The sequence below is a fragment of the Rhineura floridana genome, chromosome 11 (assembly GCF_030035675.1).
Source record: "Rhineura floridana isolate rRhiFlo1 chromosome 11, rRhiFlo1.hap2, whole genome shotgun sequence".
In the NCBI taxonomy this organism is placed as follows: Eukaryota; Metazoa; Chordata; class Lepidosauria; order Squamata; family Rhineuridae; genus Rhineura; species Rhineura floridana.
The window spans coordinates 26,239,571-26,259,162 of record NC_084490.1 but is presented as its reverse complement, the minus strand read 5'-3'; the positions used below and the strand labels follow the sequence as shown (position 1 = coordinate 26,259,162).

General features: G+C 40.5%; 1 protein-coding gene across 1 annotated transcript; it reads left to right on the top strand.

The window, feature by feature from the left end:
• The first annotated feature begins 12,887 nt into the window (after positions 1 to 12,887).
• On the top strand, positions 12,888 to 18,479 carry LOC133367606 (vomeronasal type-2 receptor 26-like). Its single transcript, XM_061591702.1, has 3 exons — positions 12,888 to 12,964; positions 16,143 to 16,279; positions 17,578 to 18,479. The coding sequence occupies exons 1-3, from the start codon at positions 12,900 to 12,902 to the stop codon at positions 18,477 to 18,479; spliced, it is 1,104 nt and encodes a 367-aa protein (XP_061447686.1). The 5' UTR covers positions 12,888 to 12,899.
• Positions 18,480 to 19,592: the final 1,113 nt, after the last annotated feature.

Genomic DNA, 19,592 nt, shown 5'->3' with positions numbered 1-19,592 from the left:
AGAATTGGCTTTGCGAGGGGAATAGAGGTCTCTTAGCAACTCTCAGCACCCTTCACAAACTACACTTCACAGGATTCATTGGAGGAAACCATGACTGTTTCAAGTTCAATAACAGTGGAATAAATGTCTGATGTGAATGTGGTCTAAGAGGCCTAATGCACATGGTCAAGGTGACCCAGCAGGAGCTCGGCACTGCTGTTACAGATATCAGACAGCAACTAAGGGTTGTAAATATCTGCTGTTTCCTAACCGTCTTTTAATAAAGATTTTGTTTAGCTTTATCAAGCTGATGTCTTTAATTGCCTTATCAGTATCAAATAAGACTCCCAGCCCAGGCATAGCCTTTCTGTAGTGTCAGAATAACTTACACTGAAAACTGATCAACTTTTTATTTATTTGCTACAAGTAATACCTTCCACAGGGTAGTACAGTGATTACTTTGAACCATGTAATTATCCCAGATTATTATGATTCATCCTCTACTTTGTCAGACTCCATGTGGATTTGCTGAGGGTACAAAGACACACAAAAAAGTGTGTGTGTATATAAAATCAAAGCTGGACTGAGGGATTTTGGACAGAAATTTCACCTTTTCAAAAAAATTTGGACCCACTGAAGATTGTTGTAAACTAGCTGATGGTGAATGGTAGATAGAAAATTCTAGGTCAAGATATACTCTGAGATGTCTGGGATGTGTCTGGCCTTCCTGATCTTTTTCATGCTGCTGCATCTGCCTTCAAAAGAGGGAAAGGAAGACACTATTATGTGTACTATGACCAGTCCCTTCCAGATTCCATATGAATATTACCAAAAAGGGGACTTAATCATTGGAGAGATGACTTCTCAGCTTGGCTTGGTATTTGATGAATTATTTTTCAGTGAACACCCTAAAACCAAGTTTGTATATGAACTTCTGTAAGTACATTTTTTGCCCATTACATGCAGTAGGGCTTTTCATATCCTCTCAAAAGAAGTTTTAAAAGTGATGATATGTTCAGAAAACAGTCTGCATATAATTTGTAAAATATTTTCCAGAATTATTAAACATGTTTATGCCATTTCTTCTATAGCATGTTCTTATTATTTCAACAACCTTGTTTTTCCAATCAGTAGCTGCTGTTTCAGAAAGGCAGAGTGAATGGGGAGGCTGACTGGTCTGTAGTTCCCAGTAGTTCCCCTTTTTGAAGATAGGAACAACATTACCCTTCCTCCAGTCATCTGACACTTCACCCATCCTCCACGATTTCACAAAGATAATAGACAGTTCTGAGAGTTCTTCAGCCAGTTGCTTCAATACTCTAGGATGCAGTTCATTGGGCCCTGGAGATTTGAACTAGTTCAAGATGATTAGGTATTCCTTGAGCATGTATCTATCAATCTCAATCTCCAATTCTGCTCCTTCAACTTCACATTTGCCAGGAAGATCAGATACTTTTTTGGGAGAAAAGTGAGCCAAAGTAGGAATTGAGCACTTCTGCCTTTTCGTTATCATCTGTTATCATTTTGCCATCCTCACTGAGTAGCTATACCGCCATTTCTATTTTTTGTCTTTTACTGTGGTAACTGAAGAAAGTTTTTTGTTGTTTATAGCATCCCTCACTAACCTCAGCTCATTCTCAGCTTTAGCCTTCCTGACGCCATCCCTGCAATTCCATGCTGTCTATACTATTCCTTTCTGGCCTGTCCTTCCTTCCACTTCCAATATGTGTCCTTTTTTTGTTTTTAGGTCATCACTAAGCTTTTTGTGAAGCCACACTGGCTTCTTCTGTTGTCTTCCTCCTTTTTTCCTTGCCGGATTTTTTTGCAATTGTGCCTTTAGCACTCCCACTGCATGAGCACCAGGGGCTCAAGCAGCCACTGTGAGTCTCCAAGATTAGTTCAAGGCAGAGGTCTGAGGATTGTTATGCCACCTTCTGTCTATGAACACTGTTTTTGAATAGATCCCACAAAAGGTTGGAAGAAGATGCCATGCAACACAGCACCCACACAACTCTGTCTTCAGTAGGTCTGAAGAAAAGACACAGATATTTGCTTAGGATAAGGGCTAAATATTAAATGAGGGATGGAAAGACTCTTTTGCAAATCAGTGAAAGGGAAGGGCCAGGACATGCAATGAGAATAACAATAAACTTGCACTTAATCAGCTTCCAGTAGCTCAGTGCATTGAGCAAGGGCTTGGGAAGTAGCAGATTTGGATTACAACCCTATCATAGTGAATATGCATGCCTGGCTAAAGGAGTCAAGCCAGTGGAAGTTCCCTGGACCTAAATCCACACTGCAGATATCAGAGAGGTGTAGTACCACTCGGCCACACAAACAGACAGGAAAAAAGTAACAATGGGGCATTTGTCCTCCCGTAGCTTCATGACCCAGTCAAGGATGTAAGAAGCGCATGGGCTGCAGGAAGTGGTAGAACCGTTTAGTCTCACATAGAGCAGGCCCCAGGTTTGAATCCTGGATATACTTTATTTATTTTATTATATATTTAAAATATATCTATCCCACCCTTCTATCCTACAATGGGGCACTCAGGCAGCTCACTATGTTATCATATACAGTAAATAAAAACACACAAAAAGCATTAAAATACATAAAATGCAGTTAACAATTCAAGGGGAGTATTAAAAGGGGACTAGAAGTAAAATCAGAAAGGGGGGAAATAAAATCAATTTCAGTTTAAACCTTCTGTCCCTCCCAAAGGCTCTCTGCAACAAGATTGTTTGCACTAGGCAAGGTGGTGATGGGTTCCCAAACTGGTGTAAGAATGAGCCAATCAGAAGCAATGTTTCATGAGCCCATAGCATTGTTCCTAAATGAGCCCTCTTAGCCATTCCTTCACAGCAATATACTGCTGCCTCCCTTTCCCAAACATCCCGCTCTGCCCCAACCCCAAACAACTGCCATATGCAACCTGCTAGCAACACACATATCACGAGTGTGTTATGATCCTCACAGTATCTCTGAGTATGCTAAAGAACGGAGGGTCCACTGGCCCTAGTAATGTAAATCTAGGGAAGGATGAATATGTCAATTTTGGTTTCTCTCAGATTCTCATTTTTCAAATCTTAAGTTCAGTTCTCCACATTTCCACAAGTTTGTACTTTTTAAAGTCCTTTATGACAATTCTTCAGCATTTTCCTAATATACACATTGTTGTATGCAAAGTTGCCTTTGCATACACATTTTTGCAAAGCAATTTCCTCTTATGTAATGCAATTTTGAAAAGTATATATATATATATAGTTTACCCTAGTATATGCAATTGTGTACACATTACTTGGCTGGAGAACTGCACTGTGACATTTGGAGAAGTGTGAATTTTAAAGGCTGTCTATGTTTTGGTTCTCATATTGTTTTGGAAAGTGCAAATTATGAGTTCAAACATGTTCTCTCCCATCTCTACAGAAATCTCCCTGCTTGCTCCCATCAGTGTCCCAACTTGAGGCCACCTAAAGCAAAATTATAGCAGGGTGAGAGGAGGGATCCCTATTGACTTTGGGGGTACATGTCTTTAGGGTGAGCATATAGGTGGTCCACATCCAAATACTGAACAGAAGCACAAAGTTTAGGAGATATTCAGCCCACCTCTGATGTGAAGCACATCTTTCTCAAAGCAAAGCCATTCACATAAGGGTCAGATTTGCTACCTATATTCACAGAGTATTAGGGCAGCTGCTAAAACCTTGTTGCATGCCTTCAGAGCACTGCTCTCCCTGTCTTAGTGAGCAGGGACTGTTCTGAAGATAGGTGTTGGGGTTTTAATGAATGCCCCAATTTATCTACATCAATAGCCTCCCTCCCTCCCCATGCCAGTCAATACAGAAAGTACTGTCTCTATTGATTTGTATATATAAAAAGAAGTTTCCTGTATGAACATGACTGGTAGGGGACAAAGTCCCATTGCTAGCAGCAAGGACCTTTCACAAAACCGGGTCCATGCTGGATGCAGGTTTTTCCTTGCACCAGCCATTTTCTGGTGCTCAGCCTTTATCCCCCATTGCAAGTCAATATAGACAGCACTGTGTCCTTTAACTTACATAGGGAGGAGACACCTACAGTTTTGGAAAACTGAAGTGGGACTCTTCCTCAGGTTGAGGTCAAAGCTATTTTGCCTGAAGTGAACCAAGGTGATGTGGCCCCTGGCTAAATCACTCTAAGAGAGTTAACATGGATTTTTCCTCCCCAGTGCACACTGTACAATCCTAGTTGCGCTAGGGACAACTTCAGCTCTTGAGCTTGCAAGGGTGCAGAAGCCTGCTGGAAAATATAGTTTGGCAATTCCACAAAAAAATAACTGGGACCATCTGGGTCACTGCTGCCAGCCATGACTCCTTCATAGCCTACATGACACAGGATATGGGAGTAAGTCCTTTATCTATGAGAGAGTGGCCTGTGGAGAGCAAGCAGATACCGACAGAGAGTAGCCCATCAATAGTCAGCAGCCGCAAGACATGGTCCCTGAACCTGGGTGCACAGTAAGTTTGTGAGGGGTTGAGAGGAAAGAGGGAGTGGTGCCACATGGGTACCCTGTTGGTGCTCATGCCGCAGCTTCCATGGGAGCAAGGGGACAATGCCATGAATGTTATTAGACATTCTTCCTCCTTGGGGGAGGGGGGTTTGTAAGACCCTGTGTGTGAATTTTTGCTCCATGCATCTGGACTGTCTTTCTGAAGCTGGTGCAAAATGCAATGGTGAGACTTCTCACTGGGGCAGGGTATTGCCAACATGTCACCCGGCTGCTAAATGAATTGCACTAGCTACCTATTAGCTACCAGGCTAAGTTCAAGGTGTTGGTTCTGGTGTACAAAGCCCTATACAGCTTGGGACCAGGATGCCTGAAAGACCGTCTTAGCCCTTATATACTCAGTCAATCACTGTGCTCTGCAGGTGACGGCCTCCTGCAAATACCATCATATCAGGAGGTCCATTCCACACAACATAGGAAGTGGAGCTTTGGTGTAGTGACACCTACCCTTTGGAATTCTCTCCCTTTAGTTTTAACACTACTCACTTGGGCAGGTTATCGCCAACATGTCACCTCACTACCAAAAGAGTTGCACTGGCTACCTATTAGCTACCGAGCCAAGTTCAAAGTTCTGGTTTTGGTGTTCAGAGCCCTATGCAGCTTGGGACCAGGATACCTGAAAGGGGTAATATTACCACGTATATACCTAGTCGATCACTGCGCTCTGCAGGTGAGGGCTTCCTGCAGATACCATCTTATCAGGAGGTCTGTTCTGCATAACATAGGAAATGGACCTTTAGTGTAGTGGCACCTACCCTTTGGAATTCCCTCCCCTTAAATATTAGACACAGTCAGGAGGACAGCCTGGCTGGAAGTCCAGAGTCTGTGAGTTCAAATCCCCACTCATGCCTCCTGGGTGTCAAGGGCCAGCTAAAGATCACCCCACAGTGAGTGGCTCAGAGGTTACGTGCACTGCCACCTGTGCAGCCGTGGGCAAGCTCCATAGTCCCAAGGAGACCAGTTGCCCCCCAGCTGGCAGTTGCGGACAAGGAAGGGGCTGGCTTGTGCAGCTGTGGCAAGCTAAGGAGGACTAGTCTCAGAGGGAGGCAATGGTAACCCCCCTCTGAATACTGGGAGGAAGTGCAGGATATAAAATAAATAAATAAATAAATAAATAAATTCTGCCAGGCAGAGGTTTTCATGAGCATTTATCCTGCAGAGGCAATGACTGGAGTGGTGGTGTTTGGACTTTGCCAACAGACAGATTTTGTATCTCTCTCTCTCTCTCTCTCTCTCTCTCTCTCTCTCTCTCTCTCTCTCTCTCTCTCTCTGTGTGTGTGTGTGTGTGTGTGTGTGTCCCATTCCTAATCTTACCAGTGTTGGATGCTCTCTCCATGTGTTGGACTAGAGTGGGTGTTGAGTACTGGGTATTTATGTCTGGAATGTACAAGGAAGTAGTTGGGGTTTGAGGAAGAGAGGTGTTAGTAATGTCCTCACATTCCTGAACTTTCTGTCATCTGAGCAATGGAAACACTTTGTGGAATGTATATAGTGCCATATTATATGCTTGGTCATCATTTCTTCATTGAAGAAAATTAATAAAGTGAAATACCTTGCACCAGCTACAATGTCAATATAAAGTTGTATGGTTGATGGAGGTATAGTTGGGGGGGGGTTATGGTACAAGTGTCCTCTGTCCAATTCCATATTATGTATGTGACTCCACCCCATTTAGGTGGCCCCAGTGGCACTTTTCCACTGACACAGCATGTCCTCAGTGGTGTGTTTCACCAGCATATCTGGGGAGCCATTTGTTGTGTGAGCATAGGATTGTGTTCTTAAATTTTGCTTCTTTTATTTTTATGGGCTTGAAGAGATGCTAACTTCAATTTTACTGATATTTGTGCCATGATAATATAAAATATGGCATGGTACTTTGGGTATCTGACAAATAATGTACCTCTTCTTTAGAGCAATGCCGAAAAACTACCAGCATCTTCTGTCTTTGGTATTTGCAGTGAAAGAGATTAATGAGAAGCCCAATATCTTATCAAATGTCAGCCTGGGGTTCCTCATCTATGACAGTTACTTCAGTGCAAGGATGACTCAGCAGAACACCCTGAAACTTTTATCTGCTTCAGAACGGATTGTCCCCAACTTCAAATGTGACAAGAAAAAGAAGCTGATAGCAGTTATTGGTGGACTTAATTCTGACATCTCCCTTCACATGGCTGCTATTTTAGGCATCTACAAGATTCCTCAGGTAGGGTGAATGAATATGTGGCCAATGAAGCTTTTCTGTTTTTGATACAATATTATCCTTCTTCAAGCCTCAGGACTTAAAAGTATTTAGACTTTTGTTCATGATCTGAATGTGGAACATAGGACGGGGGATTATTATTTCACTTTGAGATCAGCAACACATCAAACATGGGCTTTACAATGTGTTGTTCCTTGTATGATCTGCAAAGATGATGCAGAAACTATTCTTACTGTCCACCAGCAGCAGCTAATTTCAGTGGTAGCGGGTGCCTATTTGGACTGGTAGGGCAGAAGGCAGGAAGACCTAAACAGGGCTGTGCACCAGATTCAGCTGAAGCCAAACCTAAATTGGGATGATTTGGGGTTGTTTGTCTGAGTAGTGACAACCCCAGATTGCCCTGGGTTGAGCCATCTCAAGCAATCCAGGCTTGACAGGGGGTGGAGTGTCAGGCAGAAAGGCTGCAGGGATCTGCTTTGTCAGTGGGTTCCCTACAGGGAACACTCTGGGAAAGCAGACCCCAGCAGGATCAAATTATATACTCATCAGCTGGTGAGTAGAAGATTTGATCCAGGAACTGGCCAAGGAGAAACAAGCAGGGAGCCCAGTGGTAGATGTAGGCCCAGATGGTTGCCATAGCAACAGGGCCTTGGGAACAAGCCTGGTGGAGAGGTACTTGGAGAGGGGAGGTGGGGAGGGGAAAAAAGAGGCACAGTATCTCCTTCTTTCCCCTCTTCCTCTCAACTGTATGTTTAATTGGAGTTTAAAACCCCTAATTAAACATGCATCTCACCCATGAATTGATTCAGGGCCAGATCCATGGATGGGAGTGTGGTCCTGACTCCCAAATCAGCCCAGGTTGGGTTGGAGAGGCTGTGCACAGCCCTAACCAAAATTAGGGGAGCCAAAGCTAACATCAGGCAGAGCCAACTATTCCTAGTTTTGTCCCCATTCCGTTCCCTGCTGAGTTCTACAAGGACAACACTTGCATTAAACAGGAGAAAGCTGACAGCCGCTGCCATTCCTTGGACTGGTTGTAAAAAAGAAGGGAGGCAGGTAGGTGGATGGCAGACTGAGGGTGGTGGGGCAGTGCCCCTTTAGCTTTAATGGACTCGCCTCCACTGGGTAATTAGTTGTATCGGTTGTACAGGATGGATCAAACCGAATCTTGATGTAAAAAGTAAGGATGAATTACCTCAATTAACATACAGTATAAAGTTGATTCCCCCCCCAAAAAAAATCCCCCCCCCATTTCGCTGGTATCTGGCATGGTTATCCTGTATATATAGCACCACTCAGAGTAACTGCTGGAGATGTCGAATGTTAAATACAGACATATTATATATATTTTGGTCTTGCCCCCACATAAAAATCTTTTGGGAAGTTATTGTAAATGAAATGGAAATAAAAACTGGATATAGATTACCACCAGACCCAGTTATTTTATTGTTTGGTTTTGTCAAGGATCTGGTTCTGTTGGAAGATTCAGAAATGGTGATCCATTTGCTCACTGCTGCTAGAATCTGCTAACTGAAAAAAAGTAAGATCCCCTAAAAATGATGAATACTTCTTAAAAGCTAGTATGGTCAAGCTGACATATCTAATTAGAGTTAGAGAAGGATTATAGACAATTCCTTTGTAGAAAAATGGTCCTTATTATTGCGTATCAGATTAATAAAACACAGGATGGAGTTCAACCATATGTTTTACTCAGTTCAGTCTTGTCATGAACATCAAAATATTAAGAAATGCAGCTCTGCAATAATCTGAAAGATGACAGAGTATAGATGAATTATAAATATTTTTCCTTGTTCCCCCTCCTTTTTTGAACATAAGGTTAGAAAAGATGTATAAATATATGTGAACTTTTTTATTTAATTACTTCACTTGAAATCATTATATAATTGTATATAATATCATGTAACTTTGCTTTTCCTTTCTCCCTAATAAATAAATAAAAATTAAAAAATAAGAATGAATTCTTGGGAGACAGATCATATACTTTTCAGGGTATGTGTGTGAATAATTTCTTCCTTGCAAGATAGCAGGCATGTACAAATGTAAGGACCAGTTATTACATTATTAGTACAGTCCCTGCTTCTCCTCCCCATCATGATAGGCTATTTAATTGGTCACTTGCCTTAGTGATTGAAGTGACTGAACAGTTAATTCACCACAGACAAATGTTGTTATACATATTTTACAAGTACGTATAACAACATTTAACTAATAATAATAATAATAATGAAGATTGAACTAATAATAATAATATAATGAATATCTGATATTTGCATGAAATTAATTGAAATTATTTTGTAGCTTCCCAAGAAGTTGGAAAAAGGAAATTAACTAGTGGCACTGTGACCCAAAAGACACCAGAGTTGGCCTCAAGGGGGGAAAAAGCAAGAAAGTATCTTATGCTGTCAGAACTAATGAATCTTTAGGACACTTCATCATGAAGAAAAATCCTATCATGATGTTGTCCTCATTGTTTTTTTAATAAAACAACAACCTGGGATTCATGCTCCACATGCAAATACAAAGCAAAAGAGGGTAGGCACCTCAAAAAGAACAAAAAACAACATAGGGGAAACCCCGAGGTGCCAGCCAGTGACGACAAGAGAGACCTCTCTTGTTTTGATGGAAAGACTGTCATGTGAATATGTGAATATTGCCCTTGATAAAGGGTGTTTATACCCGAAACGCGTTGGGCATACAATAAATATTTTATACCTACATTCATTGTTTTTCACTGGCTGGCACCTCAGAGTTTCCACATTCAAATACCACATCAAAAAATCTTCAGGAGAATGTTAAGGAATTTTAAGTACCAGGGTGATAGTGTTATATTCCTTCAAATTCCTCTTGGGGATATTTACTTACTTACTTACTAACTTACTTTCCTAATAGAAAATTCCAAGTCAGAAGATATTTCATATGAATCACTGAAGTTTAGTATGACCGCTTTCCATTATAATTAAATTGACATTTTTTCCTTAGGTTGCCTTCTCTGTATTAGCTCCAATGTTGAATATTAAAACTCAGCTACCTTACTTCTACCGGGTGGTCCCCAATGAAGTCTATCAATACACAGGGATTGTCCGGCTCCTTCGTCATCTCCACTGGTCATGGGTGGGGATTATTGCATCAGATAATGAAAATGGAGAGAAGTTCATGCAGACCTTAATGCCAATGCTTTCCCAGCATGGGATCTGTACATCCTTCAATGAAAAAACACCAGCCATAACTCAAACTATAGAGAATTTTAGTTCATTAGAACACATTCGGGCCAAGGCCCTTTCTGTGATCATCTCAAAAGTCAACGTGTTGGTTGTATGTGCAGAACCAGAGACCATGACAACTTTGATATGGATGACATTTTTATTTTCACTTTTGGAAGGTACTACAGAATTTTCTATACGTAAAGTTTGGATTATGACAGCCCAATGGGATTTCTCATTAGAAACAATGCAGAGGGATTTTGATATACAAGCCTTTGGCGGTGCTTTGTCTTTTGTAATTCACACAAATGAAGTGCTGGGGTTTCCAAAATTCCTGCAGATCCAACATCCTAACTCTGCCAAAGAAGATGGTTTTATCAGGATCTGCTGGCAACAGGCATTCAACTGCTTATTTTCAGATGTTGATGAGCAAAAGCAAAAGCTAGCTACCTGCACTGGTCAAGAGAAGCTGGAGAACGTTCCTCATGCTCTTTTTGAAATGACCATGACTGGCCAAAGTTACAGCATCTATAATGCAGCTTATGCCATAGCACATGCTTTACATAAGATATACTCATCCAGGTCAAAACACAAAGTGATAACAGACAGAGGTAGACTGGATCCTCCAGATCTGCAACCTTGGCAGGTAAGATTTCACATCAAACCCAACCTTCTTGTCATGGCTTACCTAATATGTAATGACACTCAGTTCATGGAATATATTAATAGAAGAAAATCTGATTGCAGCATTCACCTGCCCTTAAAACTTCTACCTCTCCAAATCTCAAGTGCCTTCCACTGCCATCTAGCTGAAGTTATCACAGAAGTCCACAAATCAAGATTTTGCCCATATTTTATTTTCTGATGGACCGGTTGAGGAAGTCACTGCAGCTTATAACTTTCACATCCTACTTCTCCACAAACATGAAATGTCAGAAAACACATATGAGGGCTTCCTTAACACCAATGTCACACCTCCCAGTAGCCAAAGGACTCCTGTAATATGGTATTACTGGTGTACAGGTATTGAAAGGAGGCCTATTACTGGGTACCACAAAATAATAAAGAGCCTGAAAGGTTAATAAGTTGTGATCCAGAAAGTGCTTGCTTCTGTACTTGTGTCAGCCATGAATTCACTAACTTGTCAGATACAGGTCACTCATTTTCACCACCCCCCACCTACAAACACACCTGTAAAAATACATGCCAATATCTCTGAATACTAAAAGCAGATAAAGAACAACTGTATGAAAATCTTTCCCAGTTCAAACACAGCTCTGAAAACAAACCTTGCTCTCGTCTTTCTTTGTTTTCTCAAACACATGTAACAGTGCTTGGAAAGTTTTCAGACAAGACAAACAATGAATATCCAGAATCAGGGCTGGTGCTAATGGAGGCCAGGTCAGGCACTGGCCAAGGACCCCTGCATCCCAGAGAGTCCCCAGAAGGGCCCTCTTTAGGGTGTGGGGGCAGAGCTCCCCTTCTGCGATCTCTCTCTCTCTCTCTCTCTCTCTCTCTCTTTCTCACTCACACACACACATGAAAAATGTGCTGTTGTGTTACCCATTTTTACCATTTTATCTATCTCTCAGACAGGCATCAACGGGTGGCATTGGGGGATGAGGTTTCAGACCCTTGGCCTCTCAATTGTGGAGTGCCACAGGGTTCTATCCTGTCCCCCATGCTATTCAACATCTTTGTGAAACTGCTGGGAGCTATCATCAGGAGTTTTGGGCTGCAGTGTCACCAATATGTGGATGACACTCAGCTCTATCTCTCATTTAAGTCCTTACCAGAGTTGGCTGTGAACACCATGTCCAAGTGCCTGGAGTATGTAAGTGGATGGATGGGAGAGAACAGGCTGAAACTAAACCCCGACAAAACCGAGGTGTTGCTCATGGGTGACAAGAGAAGGTTGGGAGATATAGACTTGGTGCTCAATGGGATGAGATTACCCCTGAAGGACCAGGTCCGCAGCCTAGGGGTCATTCTCGACTCCCAGCTGTCCATGGAGGCTCAGGTCTCAGCGGTGAGCCGGGCAGCTTGGTATCAATTACACCTGATACAGAGGCTGCGACCCTACCTTCCTATGCATCTGCTCCCACGAGTGATACATGCCCTGGTCTCCTCTCGCTTAGACTACTGTAATGCGCTCTACGTGGGGTTACCCTTGAAAACGGTCCGGAAATTGCAGCTGGTACAGAATGCGGCGGCACGCTTGATCAAGCATAGCCGTCGCCGGGATCACATCACTCCGGTGTTAGTAGACCTACACTGGTTACCAGTTGTTTACCGGGCCCAATTCAAGGTGTTGGTGTTGACCTTTAAAACCCTATATGGTTTCGGCCCAGTTTATCTGAAGGAATGCCTCCAGTATCACCAATTATGCTGCCAGACAAGATCGGCCACGCAAGACGTTCTCTTGGTCCCACCAGTCAAAACAGCTAGGCTGGTGCGGACCAGAGAGAGGGCATTCTTGATTGGGGCCCCCACCCTCTGGAATTCCCTTCCTTTTGACCTTCGACATGCCTCCTCACTGATGGGTTTTTGCCGAGCCTTAAAGACCTGGCTATTCAGGCAGGCCTATAGGATTGCTGGGGTGGATTAGTTTTTATGATGTATTAATTGAAGGCTGGTTTTAGATTAACTGATGAGTATGGCTTTTTGATTTGTATATTGTATTTTACTATGCTATTGTACGTCGCCTAGAGTGTCCGTTAATTCGGACAGATAGGCGACTCACAAATAAAATTTTATTATTATTATTATTTTGTAAATTCTGTCTTTGCCACATTATTTCTAGCTTCACTCTTTCCTGAGGAGTATCTCCTTTAACAATAGTGTTGGTGACACAATGTCTTTTGATGAGAATGGTGAACTAGCAGCTGGATTTGATATTATAAACTGGGTTACTTTCCCAAACCAAACTTTCTTACGGGTGAAAGTAGGAAGGATGGATCCACAGGCATCACAAGGCCAAGAATTCACCTTGAACAAAGAGACTATCACATGGCACAGGACATTTAATCAGGTGGGATCAGGCTATAGGTCTTAAAAAGCAGAAAATATATGAAAAATGTACAGACTATATAAAAAAGAGTTCAAAAAGAAATAATTTTCTGCACCCTGCAAGGCAAATTCCATTTTGTAAAGCTCAAGTCCAGAAAGTTATTTTGCCACCATATATTTCATGAAGTAGATTTTTTAAAGTGTTTTCCTATAAGAATATAACAGCAGCAAATGTCTGTATATCTACCAAACCCAAATACTTGTGACTTGTAATCCTATCAAAATATACAAGTAATTTGCCTTGAATGTATATGGACTTGTGGCTGAATAAACATGCTTTCAAACAGGCTTCAAAAGGCAACCCACCCAAAGTACCCTTATGTTATTTGTGTGATTATTTTATCATATGATAAAAGGAGCTGTGAGGCTATGCTTCAGGACCAGTCTTTGGTGACACACAGCTCCCTCTTCATTCCATCTCATTTGAACTTGGAAGGTGAGGCATGGAAGTCAATAGTCATAAATACTGTATATATGTGTGTAGGCTTTCCTGGGTCCTCAGCCATTGATGATCATTGCTCTGCATTTGATGAAATTGTGTCCATAGAGTTCTAGGGTCACCTCTGCCACCTTTACCTCTGGTGGCATCATGGCTGCTATGTAGATGCCTTGTGCTAATCCTAAGCTTTATAATCACTGCATGTGTTCTGCTTGTGTACTCACTGTGTACAATGTACTTGCCAAACCTACTTTTATTCACACACACACGACAAAGTACTAATACACACCAAAAATAGAGCACATCTTTAAATAAAATACAAACCAATCCTAAGCAAACCAACCAACCTAGGGCCAGAATATGGGGTGGGTGAGTATTAGATGACACTTGCCAAGTAACTAGTAAGACTAAGACATCAAAAACAATTTTATTTTATTTTTAGAATAAGGATGAGACTGGTATTGATTGGGAAAGAATTGGAAAACAAAGAAGTATATTAGAAAGGCTGGAAACTAGTATGAATTGAAGGATAAACAAAAGACAATCTGAACAAATGCCACCAAACTCTTTCTGACATTCAGAGAACTAAGAAAAGAGTGAATAGCAGTGAGAGCGAGCTGCTAGTTTTAACACTACTCACTGGGGCAGGGTATTGCTAACATGTCATCCCACTACTGAAAGAGTTGCACTGGCTATCTATTAGCTACCGGGCTAAGTTCAAGGTTTTGGTTTGGTGTACAAAGCCCTATACAGCTTAGGATCAGGATACCTGAAAGCGGTAACGTTACTACGTATATACTTATAAGACCTCCCTCTTTCAACAAGCCTTTTAAGTTTGTGTCTGTGGTGGAATTGCTTTTTAATATGTTTGTAAACCTTTTTTTTAAAATAAAAAACAATATATGTTTTTAAAGTTTTTTAAAAAAGGTTTTTAATGATGTTTTGTTTTAATATGGTTTTAATGGTTGTTTTGTTTTAATATATTTTAAAGTCTGTTTTTATGATGTGTTAAAGTGTATTTAGTGCTTTTGTTTGCTGTCTTGGGCTCCTACTGGGAGAAAGTGTGGGGTATAAATCTAATACCTACCTACCTACCTACATACTAGGGTTGCCAGGTCCATGGCCTGAGACTGATCCTGTATCTTTAGGAGAAGAGAAAGTCAGCCAAGTGCAGGGGTTCCTGCAACACTGTAATGGGAAAAACCACAAGGTGGAATTCTCTCTCCCCCCTGCACAACTTTTAAAGATACAGAAGACCTCTTGAGGTTGGATCTAGCAACCAAGAGGTCTTCTGTATCTTTAAAAGTTGTGCAGGGGGGAGGGAGAATTCCACCTTGTGGTTTTTCCCATTACAGTGTTGCAAGAACACCTGCACTTGGCTGACTTTCTTTTCTCCTAAAGATACAGGATCAGTCTCAGGCCCTGAACCTGGCAACCCTAGTCTCAATCAATTCCTAAATTCATTCACACTTTCATCTGGTATTTTCCACTTCCCTACAATTATTTTATCATGCAGAAGCCTGTGTTTCATTTCAGTGTCTGCTGATGTGGAAATATACATATGTTAATATTTTCTTTTTGTTTTTGTTTTTATGTAGCATACAATAGGCAAGCATATCTCAGCCATCAACAGATACTTACAAATTAATTACTTTCTTGCATGTTCCTTTTCAAAATCAATGACTTGCCAAAGGAGTGACACTATTAGTCTTTTACAACAAAAACACCACATTGAGACACATTAAATACAAAGTTAATGAAGTGGCCAATGGCCTGTTACAAAGCTATCTATGGCTTCAAATCTGACCATGTCTACTCAGTAGTAAATCCCATCAAATTCAGTGGGACTTATTCCCAGGAAAGTGGTGTTAGGATTGCAGCCACTCTTGCTACCTTGATTTTATAGTTCACCATTTCTTGTTTCTCTCACTCAGGAATCAGGCACAGACAGTTTAGTTATAAGTCAAGAAAATGGGGGGGGAGCTAAATTTAATTTTAATTTAATTTAATTTTAGTTTTAGAACAAAGATTTATAGTAGTAACATGGGCAATCAAATCCAGATGGTTCCCCTTACTTTGAAAATGAGGCTAGGACTTTAAGAAGGAGCACTGATAAAATCCACAGGTAACAAAAGAGATTGTACTTTTCTCCATGAAAAGAATGATGAGTTCATCCCATTGTTTTTTAAATTGACAGTAGGAAGAAGATCAAGGTTGAAATCCTAACCCCATTTACCTGAACATAAACCTCACTGAATTCAGTGAGATTGAATTCTGAGTAGAGATGGTTAGGTTCTGCAACCCTCCGACTCAGTGTATATAGGCTATCTTTGACAACAAAGAACACTTCAGAAACAAAAAGAGAAAACAGGCACGTGTATTCATAAATAAATATTTAAATGATGTAAATTGCAAAGCAATTTACATATCTATAATGTTAAATGGGTGCATATTTAAAAAAATAGTTTTCACAGCAAGAGTGTGTGCCCCAATCAGGGTTGAATGGGTGGATGGAAGGAAATTTGCATACTAGTCTGTTTTCAATTAATTCTTCCACCATCATACTGGAACATCCATTGCTTCATTTCTGATCTCTTCTCTTCAGTTGTAATCCCACCTCACCATTACAAGCAAGGGTAAGGTTGGCTGCTTTGTTTACAAGAAAAATGAGAGCTACATGTTCTCTTTGTATGGACAGGTGCAGCCACTTGCTGTGTGTAATGACCACTGCCATCCAGGCTACAGAAGAAAAAAGAAGGAGGGGAAGCCATTTTGTTGCTATGATTGTGTTCCATGCCCAGATGGGATGATTTCAATTCAACATGGTAGGACATAATGTACTATGATATAGAATATTATATAACAGGAATGAGGAATTTGTGACCTTCCAGAATTTGTTGGAGTGAAACTTCCATCAGTCAGTGCTCAATTAACAAGGTCATTAACAAGATTGCACCATCAGGGACTCCTGAAAGTCTCTCTGTGTAATCAGGTGCCCAGCAAATACTGCATTTTTAGAGTGACCATTGCATGTACTGTATTTGTTTTTTAAAAAAGAAAAATAAATTAAACCAAAATGACAAGGAAATGCCTGTGCTAGAGTGTGAAGGGGTTGGAGAGTTAGATAATATTTAATTTTGATGGACCTGCCTAGGTTGTAATCACAAGTGCATTAAATCATGAACCACTTTTATTCAAATTACCTGTATAAACAAGGATCTGTGGGGTGACGCTTGTGTCTGTCTTATAAACCGTGAATCCAGGTGTTACACACCTCCCCTTAAGACCCACTCATTTAGGTGAGGAGGGATGCCTTCTTGATCCTCCCTTTCTCTGGGCCTTATGGCTCTAAGTTATACTTTATATATTGGATTCCTAAACATAACTACTAAAATATGGCCAAACTATCCTATTTAATAGCAAAACACACTAAAGAAACCAGCCACATTTTGGTTCTGAGAAATATTTCTCAAATGATTAAATTGAACCTGAATAGGTTGATAAAGGAGTTTTTGAGTGATCTGGAGAAATGGGTATTAAATTTAGTATTTGGAGTAAGGGTGATACACTTAAGATGAATATTCTGCCATGGATAATACTGTATGCCCATATACTTTGTACCCAATGCTCTGATGTAAGATGGACATGTTTAAAATTATGTTTATGTTTAAAATTATTTTACGTATTATAATATGTGTGTCACAATAATAAAAATAACTTTTAAAAATCTATGTTAAGCAGTTTTCACTTATCTGTGATATTTATTGTCTACTATCCAATGGCTCAGAGTTGTTTCAGCCAGAACAATACTTCAAAGAAGAGAGTGTTTGGAAAAAAATATTAGCCATTGGGGATGGATATATTGACTTCATTCTCCCAGGCATTTTAGCATGTGATTTTAAATTGTTTTTAAATTGTTTTAAATGGTTTTTAAATTGTTTTTGTGTTTTAAAAAGAGTATATTTGTTTTTAATGTTTTTAATTGCTGTAAACAACCCAGAGAGCTTTGGCTATGGGGCGGTATATAAATGTAATAAAATAAATAAATAAATAAATAAATGGGATTATAAAAAAATGGCAAGACTGATGGGATTGATATATCTTTTATTTGATTTTTTTTTAGACATGGATGATTGCTTCAAATGCCAAAGAGATCAATTTCCAAACAAGGACAAAGATCTATGCCTTCCCAAGATCCTAAATTTCCTCTCTTTCTCAGAACCTTTGGGGATCACTTTAGCATTCTTGGGTCTGTCTTTTTCTCTGATCACAGTTTTGGTGTTTGGAGTCTTCACTAAGCATCAGAACACGCCCATTGTCAAAGCCAACAATCGGGACCTCACCTACTCTCTGCTCATCTGCCTTTTTCTCTGCTTCCTCTGCTCTTTGCTTTTCATTGGCCGGCCTCACACAGCGACCTGTTATTTACGGCAAACTTCATTTGGCATCATCTTTTCGGTTGCTGTTTCCTGTATTTTGGCAAAAACCATCACTGTAGTTCTGGCGTTCATGGCCACCAAACCAGGATCCAGGTTGAGGAAATGGGTTGGGACAAGATTGGCTATCTCTATTCTTTTTGGTTGCTCCTTTATTCAAGCCAATATTTGTGCTATATGGCTCTTTACTACTCCACCATTCCCAGATTTTGACATGCACTCACTGGCTGACCAAATAGTTGTAGAATGCAATGAAGGATCAGTTACAGCATTTTATTGTGTCCTGAGTTACCTGGGATTTCTGGCCTTTGTCAGCTTCAGTGTGGCTTTCCAGGCCAGGAAGTTGCCAGACAGCTTCAATGAAGCTAAATTCATCACATTCAGCATGTTGGTGTTTTGCAGTGTTTGGTTGTCCTTTGTTCCTTCTTACCTGAGCACTAAAGGAAAGCATATGGTGGCTGTGGAAATCTTTTCTATTCTGGCCTCTAGTGCTGGGTTGCTGGGTTGTATCTTTTTACCTAAATGCTACATAATTATCCTGAAGCCTGACTTGAACAGCAAAGACCAGCTAATTAGAAGAAATTATTAAGAATCTATTTATTTTGGAGGTGTCAAAGCTCTTTCAGTCCTGTTTTTAGCTGTATGTAACAGTATGTAGCAGTGACACCTATTATGCTATCTGGAATACTAGTGTTGTACTTTTAGTTTCCTGATGTGATGCTAGTGTCATTCTATGATGAATCTATTCTAGGGGAAGAAACATGGCAGCTGCAGAGTTAGCACTCCTGAATGTAGCTGAAAACTATACAAAATAAAATAAAAAGGAAGCCTTCTTCATGACAGGAAACGGCAGAAGTTTCCTTTCCCTCCCAACCAACACAGCCCAATGAATTGTGGCCCTAAACCCCTACAAAACCTCTGTTACCTCAGTGAACCTCAAACCCTTGTGGATTTGGGTTCAAATCTGGCTGCCAGCCCAAAACATAACCACTTTGCTTCTACTGGGGTAGAGAGGATATTTTAGCAGAGATGGAAAGTAGAGAATATGCTGTGACATGATGACTGGGGCAAGTCCACCATTCCAGCCCTGGTCTTGCTATCACACAGTTGGAATAATGTGAGTAATAAATGCCATAATAAGATTAGCTCTGTGTCAATTTGCAATGTATATACATGAATCAAGAGGAAGGAGGCTTTGCATATATCAGCTGACCTTTTGAACACTAATGAAGACCGTTCCAATAAAAAATGTATTATGTGACTTGAATCTTTCTAATAAAGCAGGGGGAAGATATATGTCATTTAGGTACATAATGGCACTTGTACATCAAATATTTGAGTTCCATATTTTCATTTATGCAAGGTGCTTACTTCTCCTGACATTTGTCTGTCATGTCACCTTTGCCCCACTAACTTATAATTAGATCTGATCAACATGTTTTGTGTTGCTGCAAGATTACATCAAACACTGGAATTATCCCAGATTACTATTATTCCTTCTCTACCCTTTAAACTCCACGTCTGTTTCCTGAGGCTACAAACACAACTAAGACATCCACATTGTGAAAGCTGATATTAAATGTGTCTTGATCAGAGCTGAGATGAGAGCATTTTGATAGGTAAGACTACTTAAATCTGATCTTTGGCAATTTTATCCATTGAAGAAGCTTATTGTGAACCAGCTGATGGTGAGTAGGAGACA

Bases quoted from the DNA above. Each gene is read 5' to 3' on its own strand.
- LOC133367606 (XM_061591702.1), top strand. From the start codon at position 12,900: ATGGATCCACAGGCATCACAAGGCCAAGAATTCACCTTGAACAAAGAG. The intron at 12,965-16,142 runs GACATTTAATCA...CATGTTCTCTTT, and splicing joins GAGACTATCACATGGCACAG to GTATGGACAGGTGCAGCCAC. The intron at 16,280-17,577 runs GTAGGACATAAT...ATTTTTTTTTAG, and splicing joins GATGATTTCAATTCAACATG to ACATGGATGATTGCTTCAAA.